The sequence below is a fragment of the Girardinichthys multiradiatus genome, chromosome 11, assembly GCF_021462225.1.
Source record: "Girardinichthys multiradiatus isolate DD_20200921_A chromosome 11, DD_fGirMul_XY1, whole genome shotgun sequence".
Lineage (NCBI taxonomy): Eukaryota > Metazoa > Chordata > Actinopteri > Cyprinodontiformes > Goodeidae > Girardinichthys > Girardinichthys multiradiatus.
The window spans coordinates 10,116,687-10,133,625 of record NC_061804.1 but is presented as its reverse complement, the minus strand read 5'-3'; the positions used below and the strand labels follow the sequence as shown (position 1 = coordinate 10,133,625).

Sequence of the window (16,939 nt, the reverse complement as noted above, 5' to 3'; positions counted from 1 at the left end):
CAAAAAATTATAGAATAACATACCAAAGCAAGTACAGGTCCTTCTCAAAATATTAGCATATTGTGATAAAGTTCATTATTTTCCATAATGTCATGATGAAAATTTAACATTCATATAGTTTAGATTCATTGCACACTAACTGAAATATTTCAGGTCTTTTATTACGGATGATTTTGGCATACAGTTCATGAAAACCCAAAATTCCTATCTCACAAAATTAGCATATTTCATCCGACCAATAAAAGAAAAGTGTTTTTAATACAAAAAACGTCAACCTTCAAATAATCATGTACAGTTATGCACTCAATACTCGGTCGGGAATCCTTTTGCAGAAATGACTGCTTCAATGCGGCGTGGCATGGAGGCAATCAGCCTGTGGCACTGCTGAGGTCTTATGGAGGCCCAGGATGCTTCGATAGCGGCCTTTAGCTCATCCAGAGTGTTGGGTCTTGAGTCTCTCAACGTTCTCTTCACAATATCCCACAGATTCTCTATGGGGTTCAGGTCAGGAGAGTTGGCAGGCCAATTGAGCACAGTGATACCATGGTCAGTAAACCATTTACCAGTGGTTTTGGCACTGTGAGCAGGTGCCAGGTCGTGCTGAAAAATGAAATCTTCATCTCCATAAAGCTTTTCAGCAGATGGAAGCATGAAGTGCTCCAAAATCTCCTGATAGCTAGCTGCATTGACCCTGTCCTTGATAAAACACAGTGGACCAACACCAGCAGCTGACACGGCACCCCAGACCATCACTGACTGTGGGTACTTGACACTGGACTTCTGGCATTTTGGCATTTCCTTCTCCCCAGTCTTCCTCCAGACTCTGGCACCTTGATTTCCGAATGACATGCAGAATTTGCTTTCATCCGAAAAAAGTACTTTGGACCACTGAGCAACAGTCCAGTGCTGCTTCTCTGTAGCCCAGGTCTGGGGAATGCGGCACCTGTAGCCCATTTCCTGCACACGCCTGTGCACGGTGGCTCTGGATGTTTCTACTCCAGACTCAGTCCACTGCTTCCGCAGGTCCCCCAAGGTCTGGAATCGGCCCTTCTCCACAATCTTCCTCAGGGTCCGGTCACCTCTTCTCGTTGTGCAGCGTTTTCTGCCACACTTTTTCCTTCCCACAGACTTCCTACTGAGGTGCCTTGATACAGCACTCTGGGAACAGCCTATTCGTTCAGAAATTTCTTTCTGTGTCTTACCCTCTTGCTTGAGGGTGTCAATAGTGGCCTTCTGGACAGCAGTCAGGTCGGCAGTCTTACCCATGATTGGGGTTTTGAGTGATGAACCTGGCTGGGAGTTTTAAAGGCCTCTGGAATCTTTTGCAGGTGTTTAGAGTTAACTCGTTGATTCAGATGATTAGGTTCATAGCTCGTTTAGAGACCCTTTTAATGATATGCTAATTTTGTGAGATAGGAATTTTGGGTTTTCATGAGCTGTATGCCAAAATCATCCGTATTAAGACAATAAAAGACCTGAAATATTTCAGTTAGTGTGCAATAAATCTAAAATATATGAATGTTAAATTTTCATCATGACATTATGGAAAATAATGAACTTTATCACAATATGCTAATATTTTGAGAAGGACCTGTATGTAATTATGTAACCGTAGAGTGGTATTGGTAAAGTGTCAATGAAATACCAGCTATATAACAAGTTTCAGCTACTTCCACAACATGCCTTGCGTCCTTTTGTTCTAAAGGGGGGCGGGGGTTGTTTCATTACTAAGTTTTCTGATTACAAGATAATTTATTTTCTACTGTACACAGAAAATAATAAAACAACACACAAATATAATACAGTATGAAAATAATATCACCAGTTGAATCAATCACATTTAAAAATGGCTCCACACAACAGTAGTTACAAACTTAAAAAGCGGTAATGCATTGTTGAACTAGCTGACATGTAATTTACAGTTGCTGGAAATAAAAAGTAACACTATAACTTTCTAGTGAACCCGGTCCTGAAGAAGTTTCGCATTTTCATTCACTTCAAAATCCACGCTGCTGTCCGAGGAATATTCTACTTCAAGCTCCCTGCCTTGCAAAATAGTTTCCAAGGCTTACAAGTTGTTCGTATTACTCCTCTGCGACATCATAATGTTCGAAATTCACAGAGGAAATACGAAACAACAAGCAAGCTATGTACGTTGCAGTAAAGTGTGCGTAAAGTGAAAGTTACTCCCAGATTTATTACCTCTGTTACTCACTGGAATTATGTGACCGAAATACATTATACAAAGACGTGCAATACGTCCCCGCAAACGTGGGATTCTGTACTTTCTATTGGTACCAAAAAAGATGGGGTGGGGAAAAAGCATATGTGTTTCCTGTAGCATTTTACGTGTAGATTCAGATATGCCTGAAGGACCCCTAAGCATCATAAACGTTTAAACTGCTGTAAAACCAAAAGGATTTGTGAAAAACAAATTTGAAGATTTGTTTTATCAACATTAAAGCCTCCCCCTTTAGGGAAAAAAAAAAAAAAAATGACCGTGTTTTACCTGCTTTTACAGATGTCCAAAATGCGCGTGGCTCTGCTCATACTGGTACCGGTATGCTCGGGCTTAAGGGTTCTGTTGTAGTTGCCGACTGTAATTTTAAAAAGTCATTACTTTAATAAGAGTGGTGGATGGTGCTCTTTTAGTTTCCACATCTGTGATTCCTTGGATTAAAAATATTCCTTAAAAAGCAAATTTGTATTTTTGTAAATGGGGAAGTGTAGGAGCCTACTTTCAGCCAGTTTCCTGGCAGTGTGCAGCAACAGGCGGGGGGCTTCTGTATTTTCTACTCCATACAGACGGACAACACATTGCTCACTGTGGAATCTCATTTAAAGAAGTTTGGGAATATTATGCTACAGTTTAGCACTGACCCTGTATGGTGAATCGGGAAGCTGTTTGCTATGATATCAGCATCCTTAAGCACCTGCAGTAATGTTTAGTTTGAAAGTTTTTCATGTAAAAGCAGAACCATGATTCATGTACGTTCCAACTCGGATTGCAGTAAATCAGTTCCTGCCTGAAAGTTCAGATTTTATTCTTTGCTGCTTCATCCAGCAGTTTTCCCTGGATGAAAATCTTTCTCCAGCTGTTACCGAAGCCTTATTTTCATTCCTCCCTCCTCCAGTCTGATCAATAAATAGTTCTGTGGAGGCATTTTAAATGAATTAGGAGTAGCACAGACATTCCAACTTATTTGCTTTCTTCTACACAAAGTTACACAGAGGGGAAAGACACGCACAATCCTGGCGATATGTTTCTGGTGTTTCAGGTCTGTGTTTTGAAGGGATGTTAAAACGAAGATGTTGGAGCACAGCTGGATAACAAGATGCTTTGAATCAAATGACCTGCATGAGCAACACTGCATTAATCTCCACATAATACATTTGATCTTCTATAACCATGTGTGTTCAGGCCCATTCTCCTGAGCAGACAGATGCATGTTATGCTCGAAAACAGATAAACACTTCGGTTTGAAAACTTCTTTAATACTGTCATGTTCCACACTAAAATCCTGAAATGACCCGCTGTTCCAGAGGAAATTAATGGAAATTTAATGCAAAAGAGGCTTCACGGCTTTAAAGGTATCCTGATTTGACCCGGTGTTTGAACCCTGATTGTTTGATTGCCAAACAATAAAGGCTTGGATATGACAAACAGGAAGTCATTTGCTAAGCTTGTGCAGCAACATGATGTAATTCAGATGCAACACGTTTTACGTGCCATGTTTTTCACTTTCTGTATCAGTTTTGGCAGTTTTCGTTTATCTGTTGAGAGCATTCAGTTGCTGGAAGGAGGTTTTTCTTTAAGTATTTATTTAGAGGTCTGAAACAGTGAATTCTGATGCTTTATAGAATTTTTTTGAGAGTTTGGTCTAAGAAACAAAAACAGCTTTTGTTTTTTTCTGTTTTCTCAACTGACTAACGGATGTACAGCACCCTCCGCATTTATTGCTAAAAATGGGTGAAATGCCTTTATTCTATGCTATGGAGTTTGCATGTGCTCCTTATAGATACATAGATTCTCTACGGATACTCCGGCTTCCTTCCACAGTTCAAAAATATCCATGTTTGGTTAACTGGTGTCTCTGAATTCAATTCAATTCAATTCAATTCAAAGATACTTTATTGATCCTCGAGGGGAAATTAGAATTCCAGTACAACCCATCCAAACATACATCATGACACAAGACAATGGGGGGACGGGTCACCGAGGCTTTGCTGCCCACTCACAGGCGCTGCCCTTGATAGATGAGAAAAGAGGCCACATTAGGTAAGTAGAGGGGGGAAATAAATCATATTTCACATTTTATCCTTAGCAGGATACAGTTTGAGATTGCAAAAAACCTCAGCACAAAGAAGCAACAAGTTTACAAAACAACATCATGCTGGGAACAGTGAAGGTGGTGTGAGGGGTGCATATGTTTATCTTGAGCATGTGTGTGTGTGCAAGTGAGTGTGCAAGCAAGTCCATGAAGAATTGCCCTAAGCAGTGACTGTGTGCGCAGTTGTTTGACCTGTGTGTCTGTGTTGGACAGAAGACCTGTCCAGGGTGTACCATAGACAGGACACTTTTAGCTGGATCTCTGCATGGTGGCTGGACCAGTATCTTTCCTAGAGTAAAAGCAAGTAAGCAGGAAGATGCTGTTAGGACTAAAGATGTCATGATGGACATGTATTAATATTTTATCAGAAACTTTTTCCTATCGATATGAGAGTGAATAACTGAAAGCAATTATTTCATGATGACATGCGTGTCTCCGTCGATGTCCCGTTAGGGCGACCTTTTCAGAAAAGCTGTGACCTGATGTGCTATAAAGCCTTGTTACCGATTAGAGTAACAACAAACACTTAATGGGAGCTGCAGAACGGCAGGAACTTCACCTTTTCACACTTTGAAGTGCAGACATGGGGGAGGAGGGTTATTGTGACTGGTGTTTGTGGTAACTGCCAGTTATACGGTGGAAGTAAGCAGCGCTGAGCCAAAAGGGGGTAGTGAAGGTTGTTGTGACTGAGTGTAGAGGATGTGATTCCCTGGGCGGTGTAAAGCGAGGGTGAGCAGCATGTCAAGAATGGCAGGAAGAAAAGAATTACTGACATTTGTCTTCATGGAAAGTTTAATTATTCAGATTAGCTGTTCTGATCATTTCACACCAAGACGGAGTTCCCATTTGATTCCTCTAAATGCCCAGAAACTTCTGCATGTTTTCTCACATCACAGCCACCAACTTCAATGTATTTTATGATCATATGTGACAGAGCAACACAAAGTGGTGCATATTTGTCAAGTGGAAGGAAAATGATGCATGGTTTTCAAAATCTGAGAAGTGTGGCAGGCATTTTTATTTAGCCTCTTTTACTCTGATAGCCCAAATAAAATTCTGTGCAACTTATAGCCTTCAGGACTCACCTAATTGATAGGTAGAGTCCAACTGTGTGTAATATCAGTACAAATGCAGCTGTTCTTTAAAGGCCTCAGAGGTTTGTTAGAGAATATTGGTGTGGGAAGATGGATGAGGCTAAATGCAGGACAATTCTGGAAACCTGTTAGAGGTTTAAACAGATGTGAAATTGTGGTGGAGGTTCACCATCCAGCAGGACAATGTCCCTAAAAATACATCCAGAGCTACAATGAAATGGTTTATTCATGTGTTAGAATGGTCTAGTCAAAATCTAGACCTAAATCCCACTGAGAATCTGTGGCAAGACCTGAAAACCGATGTCCATGTATGCTCACCATTCAATCTGACAGACTTTGAGGTTGTAAGGTGACAAAATGTGAAAAAGCAATGTGTTCTAGTAGTGTGAATATTTTTGCAAGGTGCTGTATAATCACTCATAGTCTGAGTAAGTTAGCTTCAAAATCTTAGTAAATATTGCTCATATTTCCTGCCATTGTGTGCACTGTGTTGCTGGATTTGTTTATTCCTCTTATCCCAGACTTAAAATGTGAGAAATCCAACAACACAACAAACAGCTCAAAGTGGAGCGTCTCCTCTTCAAGCATCGATGTCTATTTTGATCCTGCCTCTTGTTTTGCATATTTGGGATGACTTAAAAATAAAAGCCTTTGTACCACAGAACATCTTGTGTCGAGGTCTGCTTGGAAGGTTTTTGGAAAGGCTGAACCTTCAAGTTAAAGAGATTAATTGTTGTTGTTACCCTCCTGTTAGCAGGTGAGGTTTGAACACTCATGCACAACATGAATCACGTTTAGATGAGATGAAGGTTGGAAGCCGGAGTTTATGAGCAGAACTTTAAGACAGCTTTGGGACCGTGTTTCTGTCGTTACGCCCCAAACCGAACTCGGACTCAGACGCCACCAAATGAATGAAGGCGTGTGAGGATACAGATGCCTACATTTAGTCACAATTCTGGCCTCCGCATAGATAAACTATACCTTAGCATAGATTGCTATTGACAGGAGCAAGCAGTAACAGAGGTTGAGGTCTGTTGGTAATGGCCTGTGATTGAACACCTTGTGCGGAGGTCCCGCTGCTCACTGCCTCATTAAATCTGGCAGGTCCTCTGTTCGGCACGCTGCATTGCAGGACACAGTCAGAACACATTAAAGTGTCTCAACTGTGGCACCCTCTGAAACACGTGCATTCAAGATGGATTTCAGGGGTCTTAATGTGTCAGCCGTGTTTATGTGATTATTATACTTAATTATAACTGCAGCTACTGCTGTAGAGCTTCCTCTGTAAATAAGAAGTGTTAGACTGTGGCTGGTGTCAACTTTAGATCTCTGAAGAGATTTTAAATCTTTTTTATGAAATTAATCGTAATTTCAGCCACCCTGGGTTAACTACGTTTAGATGGGTGGATCATTGAGCATTTAAGTATGGGCTGATTACCGATATGATTCAAATATTATGTTACTCTGCACTTTTCCCACATGTGGTTACACCCTGTGGGTAAGCTGGCTTAAAGAAGGCTTTAGCTCTTTTCTCTTGCTTCAAAGAAAGAGAAATTGGGCTGCTTGAAAATATTGCCAGTGGAGTAGGAACTGTTCACCAGCAGATGAAAGCCAGCTTGGTATTCGATCAGAATAATAATTAATCAGCTGATATAAGGTAACTTTTACATAGAGTGAAAAAGGTTGCTTTTCTAAACGGCTAAAAACCATTTTCTGTCATACGATTTAAAGCCCTAGTTATGAAATGTGGGAGTTTTCTCGGGCGGTTCGATTCATATTAAACTACAATAATACATTTTATTTCAGCTGCAGCAAAGATAATTTTGTTTGAAATTAAAGCAATTGCATTTGTTTTTATTTTCTTTATAAATACAGTAAAACTGGTATCTTTGCAACCTTTGCAAGATAAAACTAAAGTCCTCAAAAAGTACATAAATACATATCTAATATTTATTTATATTTGACCATTTGGGAAAAATTCATTGACAGTTTTATAAGTTTAATAAGTCCAAGATGGTTTCATGGTCTGGAAAAATTCATGGCAGTCACTCATTATTTCTGGCAGTTTATTACTTTGTTCACAGTTAATATTCTGAATATTTTTAATTATTTATTAAGTCTTTACTACAGTATTTCATTTATATATTTAAATAGGTATTTTCCCTCTATTTTTGTGTAATTCCAACAAATACTTTACTGTGGTGATAGATCTGTAGTTGGTATAACGTCAGCATTAACAAAAAGTTTAATTATGATCAAGGCTGATGAGATTCTCCAACAATATTAGTTTCTTCTTTGTTAATATTTTTGTTTCTTTTTGTCTTTTTGTGCACAGACGTCATAGACAGCAGTGTCATTGTAAACCCAAATTCTCATTACATGTATAGGCAGGACTGCAACAGTTATTTCTTTCAAACGTCTTCGTGTTGGCGGGGGTTCGGGTCAGGCATGTAGGTGGGTGTTTACCCTACTGCATGTCGAACTCATGGAGAGTGCTCAGCTCAGTGACCGGCGTCTAGCCTCAGGCCATTTCTCTGCTCCTTGCCCATCCGGCCACTGTCGCCTCCATTCAGGATGTATTCCTCTCCATTACCTACCTCTGTCCATCCCCCACTTAAATAATAGAGGCCTTGCCACTTCAGAGCCATAAGGATCCTGCCGGTTCTGCCACAGCCGCACACTCAAACCGCAACCAACTGCAGAGGCCTTTATAAAAGATGGCATGAGAAGTAAGGAAAGAGGCTGGTTAGAGGAGATAAATTATTCCCAAATAGGACTGAGCCTAAGAAACCCCCCACCACTCCGACTCCTTTCAGGTGTCACTTTCGGCTGACTCAATTTTACACTGTAATGGACCTCCTGGTTCCAGTACTTTTCTCCCACCTTCTCTTCCTTTTTTATCTCTCGTCCACTCTCTTTATCTATCAGCCGCTGACAACACCTTAACTCACTTTCCTAAGACACACAATTATTCCCCGTACTGACTGTATACTTTGTACCACTTAATTTTTCTCTAAAGGTAATTGAAGTTAGCACCTTGCCACAAACTGTTCTTTGCAGGAAAGAAGTCCAAATGAAAGTAAGTAGCAAACTGGTTTCCAACATACCGACAGCAGAAAAATATCACAGGTAACACCTGCAGAGTTTACTTTTTTTTTTAGAAACAGTTTATGAAACATTTGATCACACATTATGTCCGAACGTTCTTTAGCTTATCTTTAATGAGTTGCTAATTTGCTAATGTTGAATCTAACTGAGAGATTCCTTCTCATTTCTTTTTGCTTTATTATTAAAGCTCTTTAAGTGGTGACAACTGAGTGCAAGTATTGTCCAGGAAAAAGTAAATAATCAACACTTTAATGATATAATAACACTATGATGAAGGATAGGTTTTACGTGATGTTTTAATAATCATTGTCCAGTTAATGACCAAGTTTGGGTCGAAGTTTAGTTGTCAGACAGATGGCCTCATGTTTGACTCTAAATACTTTGGTATCAAGAGGAATTCATTGTCGACTCGATGACTAAAAGGAGGCGAGGTTTTTTGGCTGTAAAATGGCCCAAGTCATCACCCATCCACCACCATACCTAAAAAATGATAGTGCATTGGCCAGACATCTCTACTTTTGTCTTATTTGTCCTGAGGCCATTGATGGAGAAGTCTTGTAGTTCATTTAGATGCCACTTTGCAAACCAAAGTCATGCAGCGTTTTCTTTTTTGGTAGAAGAGGCATTCTCCTTCACTTCATCCAAAGAGGCCAAACTTCTTTAGTATTTTTCCAATTATCCTGTCATGAACCTTGACATCTAACCTGCTAACTGAGGTCTAAAGTCTAAGATTGAGCTCTCAGGTTTGTTGTAACAAATATAGTTTAAAAAGCAGTCATGTAACCATTCCCAGATTGATGGGCAGCAACAGTTTCTCCTCTAAGGTCATTGCAGAAGTCTTTTTGACTTGCCGTTGCAGCTGTATGCTCCAGAGCAGCAAACTGAAATAACTCCTGCTTTTACAGTGTTGCAGACTGATGATGATCAATCAAGTTTATTTGATCAGCAACACCTGAACGCTACATTTCCGGGAAAATACTATGGAAGCCACAAAGGTGCACAACAAGGGTTTTTTTCACATGCCGTTTCCTTTTTGACTTCTTGTACACTTTTGTACATCTGACTTTGTTTTCAATGTGACTAAATAGTTTATTTTAATGTTGATCAGTTTTGGAAATTATTAACTTTTTCACCCCACTCTTTATTTGACTGGACTGTGTTGCTTTTGTAAAAGCAGTGACTGAATAACTGGCTTCTTTTTAACCTGATTTAAACTTGCAGACACAAATTGTAATTCAATCAGCTTAATGTGTCATGGCAGCCACTGTAGCTGCCCTGACTTCAAAGTGGCCTTCTTTTGTTGGTTGGTGCTTCCACTTTTTGTTTCCAAGCTTTGTTTGTCTGTGAGGACGTCAGGGCGTGTTTGTATCTGGGTTTCATATTTCCGCCCTTCTCAAGCCCAAAGGTCAGGGGTGCGTTGACCTTTTACATTCCAGAAACCTTTTCTCCTCTAATTCTCCACATTTGACCAAAGTCTTTGTGAGACCAACCAACCCCCCTCCCCCATCTACTCTTCTTGCTCTTTCTTTGACTTTGAACCACTTACACAACCATAATAAACTATTTGTTTCTCAATCATACATGCTACCATTTATGATTGTTTATTTATCATTCTGAAACAATCCGGAAACAATCATTATTAATGTATGTTTGTGGTAGGGTGCTTGATTAGAACTAAAATTGCTTTGTATTTCAAGTGAAATTCTTTTGAGGGTCTAAAGTTAAGTGAAAAGTCTAAAGTTAAGTTAAATCCATGATATAATTATTTGTTTAATCATTATTTACCAAGGGTCTGAAGAATAATTCACACTGGTACATGATGTTTTTTGTTAAAAACAGAAATGTTTTGTTGCATTTCTACTGTTCATGTACGTGTTCGTGTTTTCTCTGGCATCTTTGAAAATGTCCCAGTCTCTGTTTTTGTGTAGACAGGAAAAACATAATCTTCCTGTTTGGGGAAGTCGTGGAACTTGTGCAGTATGACTGCAATCCGTAGAAATTAATGTGCACACGCACAGCATTACAGATGCCGCCCAGTTTAAACACCACAGAAGAAGATATCAGCAATAATAATGGTGGATTGCTTGTGCTGCTGACTCTTTTGAGTAGATAGACTCAAACCCAGTATTTCTAAACATGGAGTGTTTATGCGCATGTTGTTGAGTTTCAAATAACATACCACCTACTAGTGTTGTGGCAGGGAAATTTTCACATTTCTACTGGTGTCATGTGCTTGGAGATTGTAATTAAAAGGTTGTCTGTAGATCTGTTAATGAAAACTGAAAAACAATCCCGTTTTTAACGGATCATTGTCATGTGCACAAGGCCTTAGTCATAAGTGTAAGAGTTGCTATTTTTATTCCCTCAGAGCTCTCTTGATCATCCTCTAAAACAAGCTAAACTTACCTCAGATGATTCACTAAACTCCTCTGCACCTCTTCTCTCATCGTCCTCCAGCAACATCTTCCCCATCATTCTTTAGCGTTCTTTAACGCATAGCGCCGCCACAACGGTGATTGATCTGGTGTGGAGGCTGTCGTGGGCCCTCCTCTTCCTCTTTCTCCTCCTCCAATGTAAATGAACATGAGACGGGCTGCTCTTCATAGATTTTTAAATTAGTGTCAGCTTTGCCCCAAAGATGTGTTATTGACTGATGAAATAGAAACTGAGCTCCAAACACTCAGTCCTTCCCCAGAGTTTTCCCCAGCCTGGTAATTGAAAAAAGTGTGAAGAGAGTGTGTGTTCGAAGGAGAAGTGCAACCCTGTGGTGTGTGTCTGCGTTGTTTTTTTGTTGTTGTTGTTGTTTAGCTGTTTGTGTGTTTGCAACTGTGTGCTCCTTATCTCTGCTGGAGAAAAATGCACCATCCTCGCTGGAGTCGAGATGCAATTGAAGTATTGTATAGGAGATCTTTATCAGTCTGCACACCCACCCTGAAACATTAGAATAGTGTACAGCTTTAATCCTATAAATACAGTATGCAGCAAGTAAGACTGTGATGGAACAGTTAGTAAAATATATAACATGTTAGAGCCCCCCTCTGTTGTTGTGTATACTATTGCATCACTGTAAGCATACACTGGCTTGTGTGATTTGTTCATGATTGTTGTTGGAAATGTTCACTCCTTCACTATGTACATCATATGTGCTATATAGAGAACTTAAATGTCTTGTAAGAAAAAGCTGAAAACTTGCTGTAATTAACTACACATCTTTATTACATTACAGTTATACTTAAACAAGCTCGGCCTGAGACTGTAACTATATCTGTAACAATATTACAATTTTCAAAAGAAACTTTAACCCATTAGAAGACAATCCATGATAACCTGTTGAATACTGTTGAGATCAAACGAAACGTCCTCTGTTTTCATCATACAAATGATCTGATATTTAGGTTCTGTCTTAAAATATTTAAATCTAACCTCAAGTGTACAAAACCTAACACTGAAGATTCCCCATGTTGTCATTAAACAAAAGCTGAGATTACCAATTTTGGAAAAGAAAAATACAAAATATGTAACACCCCATGTGCTTTTTTTTAGGATTACTGTTATAGGGAATATTTCATTTTTAGAATGTAATAATTATCTTCGGCATTTTAGGAGATGAGCTGCTTTTCTTTCTTTTTTCAACCGGTCCGAGTCCATGTTAGCATGCTAACCCTTACACTGACATATTAGCATGTTTAGATGGCTCTGAGATTCTGGCTATAAAAATAATTAGCTCTTGGTGTTAGCATTGGCATGCTAGTTTTCAAAAGCAGAAATGTAATGTTTGAATTAGCATGCTAATCTTAAAAGGTGTGAGCTGTTAGCGTTACTGTTTTGCTAACATTACCATGTTAGCAGGCCTAAGCCAGTAATGTCAGAATTGGGATGCTAATATTAGGGCATCTTAGCAATTTGTGCTAACCTTAACATGCTGACATTAGCATAGCTGAGGAGAATTAACTGGCCCCTTCACTCCTAGTTCTTTTCCAGTTCATGCAACTTTTGAAAACCACTTTTACTGTCATAAGTTTTCTCTTGTGTTGTTAATAAAAATTTGTTTGGAATTTTTTTACGCTATGAAGAAATGACTGACTTGCTGCAAAAATATTAGAATAAAGGTCTGCGGGCCACATTCAACAGATAGTATAATTCTGGCCAATTGCATTCTGACTTTTTCCTCAGATCTATTCAGACACAGAAGTTGTTGTAATTCTGACCACCTTTCCCTCACTTATCACATTAATCTGAAGACACACTGGCAGACAGACATGCGACAGGCCAATAAAAAAGGTATTGAAATAATGTCACCCAGCTTCCATCTCCAATTAACCTGTGACCTTTTATTTCTTTACAGGCTCAGACATGGCCATCTTTTGCCTTCTTTGTGGGAAGCGTTTCCAGACCCAGACAGCACTGCAGCAGCACATGGAAGTGCATGCCGGTGTTCGCAGCTACATTTGCAGTGAATGCAACCGTACTTTCCCCAGCCATACTGCACTCAAACGTCACCTTCGCTCACACACAGGTTAGTGGAAGCACTTAGCATCCATCTTTAGTGCTTCATCTTACTATTTTGTTGTAATTTGAGCTTTCAGTTAGTACTACTTAGCTCAACCCCGCATTAGGCTGCTCTTGCTGAAAGTTTTTAACACATCTTTTTCATCTAACTTGCTGCTACACACAAATTTTATTAAATATCCAAAACTAAAAATAAACTGTAGAGAAAGAAAGAATGTTTAACTTGCTGAAATATCAAAAGCTCTGACTTCAAGACTTCATCTCTATTCTGTTTTATTCTTTTTGAAAATATTGAAATGTGAAATAGTAAAGTCCATCATTTTCTCCAATTAATTCTAAGCATGTGGGGAAAATAAGCTGACATAAATGCTGGATTCACAATTTTAAGCAATATAGATTGTGCTCTACATTTGTTAGAGTTAAGGAAGATGGGTTTTTCCCATTTGTCTGACATCCCCACCTTATGGAGATACGTTTTTATAACTACAACAGGACAGTGAAGGAAGGATGTCATTATTGTTTTCATTCAGGCACATCCCAAGCCCCTCAAGTTGATGTGCAGTACCCTCTGAGCAGTGATAGGAAGAAAAGCTGTATTCTATAACAAAAACTAAAAAACTCCTACATTTGTAAAAACTGTCTTTGCTCGCCTTTGCTGCTTTGTGGATTATGTGGTTCTGCTAGCAAATTCGAGTCATGACCTTCAGCTTATATCACCTTTCATCTTTTATCCAACTCAATCGAATTTTTCCATTGTAAGTATCTAGAAACATGCATCAAGAATTTACCCAAAACCTGCATCTAATCTGCAAAGTGCATCAAAGAACATGTGGTTTGTTGATGTCCTTAATGAATTTCCTGATTTGAGGAAAGCTGTTGATATTGTGAACCCAACCAAACCTGATATCTAGTCAACTTTTCAGTGAACATATCAAAATGGATGGCATCATGCTTTGCATCTAAAATGCAGCATGCTTGAGTATACAACATGAAATGGTGAGGACAGTCTTGGAGTACCACAAGGTTCAGTCTTAGGACCATTGCTAGTTTGCATCTACATGAACAGCTGCTTGATAGATCATTTAACAACTCTGACATATCAAATGTATGCTGAGGATTGTCTGTACGTGCATTCCAAGAAGAAAAACTGACAACTGTAATGAGCGATGTAAGGAAATGTTAGAAGTTTCATATCTCCATGTCAGTGTAATGTTTGTGTCAAACACCCTTTAAACTCTAGAACTCATTGTGGATTCTATGATGGTTTGTACATCAACTCCTGAAACTCACATCCAATACGAAATGTACTGAAATATAAACAAAATATATTACAAAATATCAAATATTTTTTATGCTTTTCTTTATTACAGTAGTGAGCTTCCACACCAACTAATAATTAAATTACATACTAGAGGTTGTTGTTTAAAATTAAAAAAGTTCTTAAAGAGGACATATGCTTTTAAATCCTTCCTTTTCACACTTAAATCTTTCATTTGTGGTCTATAAAAGGGGAACTGCAATGCTTTGGTCTGAACTCCTAGTTATTGTAGCTCCAAAGACTCCTCTTTTACCCCTGTTCTGAGGTACCGCCTGAGAGCAACTTGTTTTGGTGTGACCTCTTTAAATGCTACAGAGGCACTTCACACCCCGCCCCCTCCAGGTCAAAGAGCGTTCAACTTTAACCCATTCAGCCAGTTTTGTAGTTTGATAACACAGATGCAATTATCTAGTAGCGCAGAAACAAGACAAAAACCGCAAAAACAATGCAAAACTGTTTATGTAAGAATACTATTTAAAATACACAGTACAGCATGTCCTCAAGGAGTTAGCAGCAACATAAGCAGAAGGAACGATGCTATTACAATCAAAACAATGGACAGGACGTCATATTAACACACAATAAATTAATCTCTAAAATAATGCTTGTTGTCATTTTAGCCTTATTTGCAGCTTACTGCTTTGATGTGTCCGTCATTTCCATAGACAAAAGGAACTGACTGTTTAATCAGATGGAGTCTTTCAGCAAATTCGTCTTGATACTCGGAGTTTGCTGAAGCACTCTTTCTTGAAGTGCTTCATGCAAACAAAGAGGAATTTCCCCACTAATGTTGGAACATCTCCATAAAAAATAAAATTTACTACAAAATCGCAGCGAGAAATAAAAATGGCGGAAATGCCAATTGGTCAGCCAGAAGCCCATGACCTTGTTTAGTAGTTCCGTAGCAAATACACTGACGTAATAGTAAAAAAAAAAAGCTTAATAGATCGTATAGAAAACTGAACAGACTGAGAAATATGACCCAAGCAGAATAAACAGACATCTACAAAGCACCTGGAGAGACTAAATACAACTTTTCGGCACTCCTACAGACTTCAAATACGCAACAAAATGTATTTAGGAGCTAAGAAAGTTTAGCTAAGAAGTTCGATTAGGATGTTTATTCAGTAAAAAATTCAACCTTCCTTGTTCCCACAATCCCTCTCCCACCTGTTTGCTCTTTGGGTAACATAATACCTGACAGCTTAAAATCAAATTGTATTGAGCTTATTGTGTGAGGACTACAAGGATTTTCATGTTCGAATGCAGCCTACAGTACGATACAAAGTACAAAAGCATGTTCTTATTTTAGGAAACTTAGCTCAACTGAATAAACAACATGAATTCAGGTCAATGTGGATGCATTCTGTAGCACTCTGCGGGAGGTTCTTTACAGTGGTTGTTTTGTTTTTTGTTGGTTTCTTTTTTTCCTTTCCATCAGTGCAATATAATTCACTCAGCATCTGCTCTCCAGGACAAGGATTCTAATACATTTTTTCGCAGAAGTAGAGGTAGCCTGACGGATGCAGCTATTCAGAGCAAAGGGGGTAAAAAAACAGCGGCCATGACAGAATATGAACACATGGAATTGAATCCCATTTCAGCAGCGAGGAAAAGGACCCTTTTTTTCCCCTCTTTTTCTCCATCTCTTACCCAACCGCCTGTCTGCGACCTTAAATAACAGTCTCACTGTCACAGCCGATTTAGCTCACCAGCTCACAGATAAATATTTGAAACGAAAGGCAGCGAGATGAGAGCAAGCGGCCCTATTTACAAGTTGGGCGAAAACACCATTAGTATGTGAAGGTGGTGGGAGCTGAGGGGCTTTGCGGTGTGGACGTTGGGGTGGGTGGGGCTGCTTGAGCCGGCCTGTACAGTAGCGATGCACACATCTGTTCTCTCCACCAGACACCGGAGAGGACACACGGAGCGTGTCTGATCCACCTGCCCACCGCGGCGACGCAAATGTCACTTCAGCTCGACGGTGGCGCTGCAGATGAGACTCTAAATCACAATGAGCCAGCCATGAAAGCAGTCGTTTAAATATGATGCAGAGCCTTTTGTCAGGGGATTATAAAGTCAGCAACTGACACAGCCATCATGGGTGCCAGAAATTGGTACAAATTTAATCTTTAAATAAAACTAGAGGGTTATAGTTCCTCTACAGTCACCCTTTGATGTTATTAATACCATTCAGTAAGAAACAGTGCAAGAATACTGATTAATACAGATGATTTTCCTTGGAGAATAAGCTATATAGGTTGTTGACATAAAACATGTGTTGCTATATGTTACTATCATCCAGAGCTTCTCCTAAATACTTTATGAGATAAGGGACATTTAAAATAAAAACTTACTGCATGAGATGTAATTGGGTCTTGGACCTTTTAGGTCAGAATCTGTGGCTTCAGCTTCATTTAATGGTATCATTTCATTTTCTGCTGATTCTGATTGTGTTCTGTGTTCAGAATCCAACAGTTAATGAAGAGATTCTCTCAATTTATGCATCAAAGCATACAGATCTATTTCAATAAATTAAAATGTCACCAGAAAGTTGAGTTTTTGTAAGTTTCAATATT

At 39.1% G+C, this 16,939-nt stretch overlaps 1 protein-coding gene across 3 annotated transcripts in view; it reads left to right on the top strand.

Annotated features, from left to right (window-relative positions):
• Nucleotides 1–16,939, top strand: part of zbtb16a (zinc finger and BTB domain containing 16a) — a 218,610-nt gene that overhangs the window by 186,993 nt on the left and 14,678 nt on the right. For all 3 annotated transcript variants that reach the window (XM_047378740.1, XM_047378742.1, XM_047378741.1), the window contains exon 5: nt 12,879–13,049. In XM_047378740.1, the coding sequence (XP_047234696.1) occupies nt 12,879–13,049 (171 nt within the window). The remainder of the gene's footprint in view (nt 1–12,878; nt 13,050–16,939) is intronic.